The sequence below is a fragment of the Notolepis coatsorum genome (assembly GCF_963971535.1).
Source record: "Notolepis coatsorum genome assembly, chromosome: 3".
NCBI classification, from domain to species: Eukaryota; Metazoa; Chordata; class Actinopteri; order Aulopiformes; family Paralepididae; genus Notolepis; species Notolepis coatsorum.
Window position 1 is genome coordinate 15,159,892 of NC_140167.1, and position 8,896 is coordinate 15,168,787.

Below are 8,896 nucleotides of genomic sequence, written 5' to 3' on the forward strand. Positions count from 1 at the left end.
ACCAGAACTAGGGCAGTAGTTAAGGAACCAGAACTAGGGCAGTAGTTAAGGAACCAGAACTAGGACAGTAGTTAGGGAACCAGAACTAGGGCAGTAGTTAAGGAACCAGAACTACGGCAGTAGTTTGGGAACCAGAACCAGAACAGTAGTTAGGGAACCAGAACTAGGGCAGTAGTTAGGGAACCAGAACCAGAACAGTAGTTTGGGATGCATAAATACCACCTTTTCCACAGCCGATACCGGTTATGAATTCTTGACTTAAAATATTTGGGGTGATACAGATCTAATCCACTGACAGTATAGACTTAGACCATTAGATGCAGTGACCAGTATATACTTAGACTATTCGTTTGGGGTTACTGGGCAAAAACAAAAACAACAAAAACCTATTACATATGGCTGGAGTGGTTAGATATCCAATTTCCAGGAAAAGGTCTGAGTTTTGAAGTACCATTGTTAAAACATCACTTCATATATACAAATGTATACACTATTCTATTGATTTTTTAAATATGAAAAACCTGAATTTATATAGATATACTCTCTCTCTCTTTCTCGCTCTCTCTCTGGACTGTGAACAAAACCTAGTTTCAAGTCAACTATCACATGCTTTGTCCGTCTTTTCTCACATTGACAGATAAGGGTCTACATTTGTACGACAAATGCATCTGAACGTGTATAGTGTTGGAAACGAAGCACGTTGCGCTCTTCAAAATGTATTATTGTGGGAATTATCTGCCATACTTTTACTCGGGGGGGCAGATTTGAGAGAAAAAAAATAAAAAGAAGCCCTCCCGCAGCTACTGCGCTTGTCGTGGCTGAGAGTGAGTCTAAGAACCAACAAGCCCTCACCTCACTGCAGCAGTCTGCTATTGGCTGAGCAGGTGCTGACAGCACTGATGCTCCTCTCTGGAGGAGGAGGGTGGGGGCGGGAGGGGAAGAGGGGAAGAGGGGTTCGTGGGGGGTGCGGGGGGGGGCCGTAGCCTGGCTGGCTCTATAAAAGCGGGGGATCCGCAGCATCACCGAGCTGGTGCAGTGCAAAAACGCCTGCTCATCCTCACCGATGGTGTGCAGAACAAGGGGGACTTGAAAAAAAAAAAACTTCTGAAACTGAAACATTCATCTTAACACCAAAAAGAAACGAAGATAAAAAAATCCACCATGAGCTACGATCCCATCATCTCCTACCGCCGCCCCTGGGACAGGTACAGCGGCTCCCGACCCACCAAATCCTCCATGTCCTCCTCCTCCTTCTACTACTCCTCCTCCTCCTCCTCCCCCCACCGAGCCCCGGCGCCGCCGTCCGGGAAGAGGAGCCTGAGGTCGGCCTCGAGCTCCCTGCCGGACGGCTCCGGGAGGATGGACCTGGCCCAGACCAGCACCCTGAACACGGAGCTGCTGGGCCTGCGCTCCCAGGAGAGGGAGCAGCTGGTGGGCCTGAACGACCGCTTCGCCACCTACATCGACAAGGTCAGGCGCCTGGAGCTGCAGAACCGAGCCCTGCTCGCGGAGCTGGAGGCGCTGAGGAGGCGGCAGGGCGACCAACCGTCCCGCCTGCGGACGCTGTACGAGGGGGAGGCGCGGAGCCTGCGGGCCGCCGTGGACTCGGAGAGCGGCGAGAAGGCGCAGATGGAGGCGGAGCGGGACTACCTGCGCGAGGTGCACGAGCAGCTGAAGGAGCGGTGCGAGGAGGAGGCGAGGCTGCGTCTGGACGCCGAGGAGGCCCTGCGGAGGGCCAAGGAGGAGGCCGCCAGGGCCACGCTCTCCACCTGCGACGCCGAGGCCAACGTGGTGTCGCTGGCCGAGGAGATGGCGTTCCTGCGGAGGGTGTTCGCGGAGGAGCAGGTGGAGCTCCAGGCCCAGCTGCAGGTGGCCAACATCTGCGTGGAGGTGGACGTGTCGCGGCCCGACCTCTCCGCCGCCCTGCGGGACATCCGGACGCAGTACGAGCGGCTGGCCCACAAGAACATGCAGGCCGCCGAGGACTGGTACCGGAGCAAGTTCGCCAGCGTGGCGGAGATGGCGAGCAAGAACAACGAGGCGGTCCACTCCATCCGCGAGGAGACCATGGAGTACCGGAGGCTCCTGCAGTCGCGGTCCTCGGAGATCGAGGCCCTGCGGAACGTCATCGACTCCCTCCACAAGCAGCTGGAGGAGCTGGAGGACACGCAGGGGAAAGACGTGACGAAGTACCAGGTGAACGAGGGAGGGGCCGCCGTTTAGATCCCGAGCTGAAATGTAACAGCGGGGGTGATCTGATCTCAGGTCAGGTCGACGTGACCTCGTCACTCCGCTGTCGGGTGGAAAACCCTGTGTCTCCCAGGAGAGCTTTGTTTCTCAGATTGATGACCATGCAGTTTTGTAGATGGGGGGGGTTGTGTGAACGTTCAATTCAGATAAACTAAGACGATATAGGAATGTTGGGAGTTATGTGGTTTTCATCTGATAATAGCCATATACTGTACATGTTAGGATATCTTTTCTAACATACTATGTCTGGGTGAAATAATAATGTGTTTTGCTGTCTTTTCAACCATAATATGTAAGACGGTCACAGTACCGGCAGACATAGGTTCAAAACGAGGAAACCCTGCTGATTTGGAGCAATTCCAAAATGGTGTTCTAGTTCAAATACAGCAAACCTGCTGTGAGTGGAAGGATGTGATCTGTTGGAGGAGTGTCAGTCATCGCCAAGTCCGCTGTAGTAGATGTGACGCTTTTTCACCAGTGATAATATGAAACTAATGTGCATTTTGACAACGTCTAAGGTTGGACATAGCGCAGTATAAGGGAACAACCTATCAGGGTATCGTTAAGCAATTGTGACAGAGGTATTACTTAAGACTTGGCTGAAAGCAGAGAACAATAAAACCCTTTGAGGTGTGAGGTTTCTTTCCAGAACTATATAGCGTCCGACGACGTCAACGTTAAGGTTCACGGTTAAGGAGGCAGTAAAGGGGACACACAGCAGGGTTCCTTTGTTAGGAGGAGACTAAATGTAAAATATTCTCTGCACCAAGCTCCCCCCCTCCCCTCCCCACCTGCTCTCGCACCAAGCAGGACAGAGACTCGGAGTGGAGGTGAAACTCTCCACAAGGTGACCCTCTGGAGAACACACCGACCAACCATGGCAATGACGACGACAGAGAGACAAATCACTCTCACACTGCGTCTCTTATTAAGACTGCGCGCGGCTTATCCCCATTCGTTAGTGCCTTGCCGTAAGGTTTTTGTCACATCGATCACTATTTGATGATGAATAACCCTAAGCTTTTTGTTGCTTCCACAGATGAGGATAAATGAGCTGGAGAGGGACATCAATGACGCCAAGCAGGAGATGGCCCGCTACCTGAGGGAGTATCAAGACCTGCTCAATGTGAAGATGGCCCTCGACATCGAGATAGCGGCGTACAGGTAAAGTGGCTGTGGCTTCTTCTAACGCCGGTCCTTGGGGATCCTGAGATGATCATGACGAATGATGTTCATTAGAACTGAACTGGCCCCCGTGTCGCTCGATGGGAAGAGCGCTGAGCGTGGCACTAATTCCGGTTATTCCGGGGATGGGACTGTGGGACTGAAAAACACACATGCGGCCGTTCTGTCGTAAAGCACTTTGAGTGGTATTAGGAAAGCCCTGTAGAAATGCCAGCCATTCATTGATTAATATGCTTTTTCTTTCCTCTGTACAGGAAACTCCTGGAGGGAGAAGAGTTCCGGCTCGCCTACCCTTCTCTTCCCGGCCTGAACTAAGTCAGAAGACCTAAGAGTCCTAAGACCGAAGAGTCCTAAAACCTATGTCGGCCCAAACTACCCCGAATACTTCATCCCCTCCCTACCCTCTTCTTCCTCACCCTGACCTTCCCCCTGACCATACCCCCCCCCCCCCGCCCACCCCCTTCTCCCTTCCATAACTTTTTACATCCTCTCATCTCACCCCCCTCCCCACCCCAAAACAAAATCCCACACGCCTCCGTCGCGTGACGTAAACTCAACTCAAAGCTCATTCTTTACTAAGAAAGATGCGCCCTTGTTTTCATACAAGAGGTCCACCAGAAAGTCCCCCTTCTTCTACACACGTGATAACACCAAACATCACGGAGATGGCAAACTCTACAACGCTGAGAGGCCGCACTGCATTAGTCCTCATAGCCAAGCCGGACAGCTGTATTCTTTCGGTCGAGTTCCTTTTCCACCGTATCCGCTGAGATCCGTTAACGCTTAGAAGAGTAGTCCCTGCATAGCTCATATCTCCTGTCCGTGAGTTTATTGAGATGTCAGCGTTTCAGCTACCGGCCTTCCTTCATCGGGATGGTGTGGCTGAGAGGTTGGCGTCTTAACAAAATAGTCACAAGACAGACGTATGAGTGTTCGGCTTGCTCTTCAAAGTTTTAATGACATCTTGCCCCAGCTTGCATCTCCACTCGGGGCGTGCGTTCTATCAGTTAAGGTCCGAGCGTAATCACTAACTCTCTCAAGTCCCCATTGTGCAAACATTTAACCAATTGTTTGTAAAGGAGGAGGAAATAAATCCCCTAATCTCTGGCTGCTTGGACTTTAACTGTGTTTGCGATGACGCAAGAATGCCTGCAGCGTTATTGATTAGGAACTCTCGCCAATAGATTATTTATTGTCCTGCACCCCTGGTTCTATAGTATAGTAGCAAGTGAACCAGTAACCGTAAAATGTTGATTTTCCTTTACATTAGAAAAAAGCCAATTAGTTTCCGTTTGATGCCGTTCTTCCTTGGTATTTGCATACACAATAATACCACACGCTTCAGCTGGTTTGAAATGAGAGTTGGTTTTGGTCTTCCTCCTATTAACTGGCTGGTTATTCATTCATCTAAATCTTTAATCAACCAGTTCCTTCACTTGCGAGATACCTAACGGTATGGAAATGCCATGGAAGACTGTTACTGGTTTCTCCTTATGATCAAAGCAGTTGTTATCTGTCAGTTCTGTCTGCGTTGTCTTTTTTTTCTTTTACGTTTTGAAACGATGAAACGAAAAGGTAACATGTAACTGACCTGGAAACAGGTAAATGTTTTTTTTTTTCTTTCTTTCGTTGTTTGTATGTCGACCTTAGATATGACGAAGGTGCTTTTTACATCCGTGAAACTATTATGAAGCCTGCACCTCAAATGCTCGGTGTGTCTGCTGAATAAATGACATAACTGAACTGCAAATCAGTGCACGTGTCCTTGTCTCATTTACTGACACCTCGTCATCTTACTTGCTCATTGGGATATTCATATTTATGATGTGTTTTGATATAACGGTGTTTATTAACACTGAGCTGCTTTTGACATTTTGACTTCTTCATAGTCTTTGCCTGTGTTCGAAACGTCACAGGAATGATGTGTTAATAAAAACAGTGAAAGCAGTATATATATATATATATATAAAATGTGTCATACTTTTTGAATCACTATAACATACGATACATGATTAAATAGGTTAGGTAATCTATTAGGGCTGTCCTCAACTTAAAAAAAAAAAAAGGAAAACCTGTAGTCGACTAATTAGTAGTCTAATAGTGAGTAATGAGTAGTGAGTAATAGTGACTAATAGTCACAGAATTCTGTCGACTTAATTGTATTAATCCACTAAGAGTGTCAAGTCAAGAGTTTTATTTGTCACGGCATACAAGCATACAGTGAAATGCGGGGGGTCTTGCCCGCAACGATTGTGCAATAATACAATATAAGAATACGATGAGAATAAGACATTTGTGCAATGCTCTACATTCTATAAATATAATCTACAATAGAATTGAATAGGGACATTGCGGGCCTTGGATTAAGTGGCAGCTCTGTGTAGCTCCTGGTGGTCTCTCATGCCAAGGCAATAGTCAGGGTATCATTAGCATCTATCATCTTCAATATGAAATGTGTTCATTTATATTTAATGCACCCATTAATTTTGTATTGAGTTCTTACAAAGGAAAAGGAAGTAATATATGTAATATATATAGAAGTATAGAGAAGATGATTTTATGACCTCAATCAGTGTCCTGACAGATTGGCCCTTCGGTCTTAAAGGGATAGTTGTGCTTTTTGGAACCCTATTTCCTACTTACTAATGATGTTGATTGGACGAGTCCTTTCTCAGCACAATCCATGCTGTTTCTCCACACTAGCTAACTAGGAGGAAGCATGAGGAGCAGCACGGACTGTGCTCAGAGAGGATTCTACCGTTCAACATCCTCATTGGTCAGTAGGAAATAGGATTCTACCGTTCAACATCCTCATTGGTCAGTAGGAAATAGGATTCTACCGTTCAACATCCTCATTGGTCAGTAGGAAATAGGATTCTACCGTTCAACATCCCCATTGGTCAGTAAGAAATAGAAATAGAAAACTAAAACTTATTTGCTCACACTTAAGTGGACGGCCATATCATGAGGTTGTGTTTAAAGGGGCACTTCACCAAAAAAAACAACAATACTGATTTATTTTGCACATAATGTCACTTGAAACTCGAAACAGTTTTGCACACATTAAGTTCGTTCTGCGGTTATTGAGAGTACATTTACATTTAGTAATTTAGCTGACGCTTTTATCCAAAGCGACTTACAAGCTCTGTACGACAAGTCATCAGGAAGGGCACAACTCTATCAGCTGAGTAACAATGTTCATCAAAGTGTTGAGTGCTACAGTGTAGGTTAGTTTATTAGGACAAGTGCATGACAGTAAGGTTAGTTAGGGTTAGATATATATATAATATATATATTTTTTTAATGAGTTTGAATGTGGCCACCAGTGATGTCATCAGGGACATTGGATCCTTGTGTTGTGTTAATTACAGCAACATGAAATGATGTAGATGACAAATAGCAATACCTTGTCATTATTTCATGCAGCTGTAATTAACACAACACAAGGATTAAATGTCCCTGATGACATCACTGGTGGCCACATTCAAACTCGTTTACTCTCAGTAACCGTCAAACTAAATGAACGTGTGCAAAACTGTTGGACGTGTGCGAGATTATGTGCAAAATAAATCTGCATTGTTTTTTTGGTGAAGCGCCCCTTTAATAATTTCCACTAGCGGGGAGGATGCCTTACCCTCTTCTCCCCCCTCAAATCGCCCCTGCATTACTCAAAGCTCCCAAAGTCAGAGGACCAGCACAGAGCAGCACTGCACCATATCCCAGAATGCCGTCTTGCTGGCAGGCCGGCTCTGAGTGTAATGTGTTTGTGCCTCAGCGTGAATCAGGATTGTATCCAGTCAGCAGGCTGTGAAGCCACGCATCCCATTGTAGCCCACTGTAGCACTCTGTGCTGCTCTCACACACACACACACACACACACACGCATGCACGCGTGCACGCGCGCACACACACACACGCACACACACACACACACACACACACACACACACACACACACACACACACACACGCACACACACACACACGCACACACGCGCGCGCGCACACACACACACGCGCGCACACACACACACACGCACGCACGCACACGCACACACACACACACACATGCACACACACTCTGGAGAGAATATTGATCAAACAAGAGAAACAGCATGTTTTGAGAAGAAAATGATGATGCTACATTTGTCACACACAACATGAAATACGTGCGGTTGTCTGTGTGTGTGTGTGTGTGTGTGTGAGAGAGAGAGAGAGAGAGAGAGAGAAATAAAATGCGTGTGCGAGAGAAAGTGTGTGTTCAAGTTTAACTTTCAAGTTCAAGTTATTTTGTTGTTGTCACGTATAAGGTACAACATGTACATTACAGTGAAATGCTTGGTTCTGTATGAGCCCCTGAGAATGTGCTTCATACAGTAAAAAGGTAAATAAAAGAGGAATAACACTATACAATATACAATACAATATACAAACTAAGGTACAAGTACAAATTACAATCTAAGTACAATGAAGTAAAAATGCAGACAATGAGGTACAAATGCTTTTTTAAGGCAAGGTGCAAATGCAAATGAGGTATGAATGTAGTGCAAATCTCTTTAATAACTAGATAAATATAATGTAGTATTAAAGTATCTAAAGGTGAGTGTTTGTTTAAAGTGAGTGTGTGCATGTGGCTGTGTGTGCAATGAGTGTAGATGGATGGGTTGATGTTACATAGAGTCATTGAGCATCCTGATGGCCTGGGGATAGAAGCTCCTTCTGAGTCTCTCTGTACTGGCCATGAGACTCCGGTAGCGCTTGCCTGACCACAGCAGTGCAAAGAGGCAGTTGTTTGGGTGACTAGAGTATTTGGTTATTCTCTTAGCCTTGGCCCTGCAACGCTTGTTATAAAATGTCCTGGAGAGTGGAAAGCCCACCTCCAATTGTGCGTTTGGCTGATCGGGCCACTCTCTGCAGTCTGCTGCGGTCGTGTGCGGTGCTATTCCCAAACCAGGAGGTGATGTTACCAGTCAGGATGCTCTCTATTGTGCATGAGAAGAAGTTCTTAACACTTTGAGTGCCACGCTGTTTGGTTAATTTACCCTTAGAATGCCAGCCTTTCTAGTCGTTTCCGTGGTCGTTGCACTGTTTGCGAAGCTGTGTGTGTGTTCTGTATTTATTATAGCTGTAGAGACACAGTGTGGCCCATTTCGACAAACATTACTTGTAGTCCAGCATGGGAATAATAGTTTGTTTCCACACGCTGTAGTTTGTAGTTTATTACACGCTAAACATCGCGCATTTCCAAGATAATACAGTATTTTTTCATAGATCGCAAGATAAAACGCATTATGTGCAATAAGCCCAAACCGCTCTGGCTGATCCCCTGAAACCCTGAATACTCCCAAATCACAGGTACAGTATATGACTTGTATATGTATCATCACAAAATCATCAAGGGGGAGGGGGGGTCGTTTTAACTCAAAACTAGTAAAATAGACATGTACCTTACCTTAGCCAG

The 8,896-nt window shown here is 46.4% G+C and overlaps 1 protein-coding gene across 1 annotated transcript; it reads left to right on the forward strand.

Moving 5' to 3' along the window:
• Nucleotides 1-1,161: 1,161 nt before the first annotated feature.
• On the forward strand, nt 1,162-3,750 carry neff2 (neuronal intermediate filament family member 2; the record flags this gene model as incomplete). The annotated part of the gene is made up of 3 exons (XM_084310446.1): nt 1,162-2,196; nt 3,290-3,414; nt 3,690-3,750. The coding sequence occupies 3 exons, from the start codon at nt 1,162-1,164 to the stop codon at nt 3,748-3,750; spliced, it is 1,221 nt and encodes a 406-aa protein (XP_084166572.1).
• Nucleotides 3,751-8,896: the final 5,146 nt, after the last annotated feature.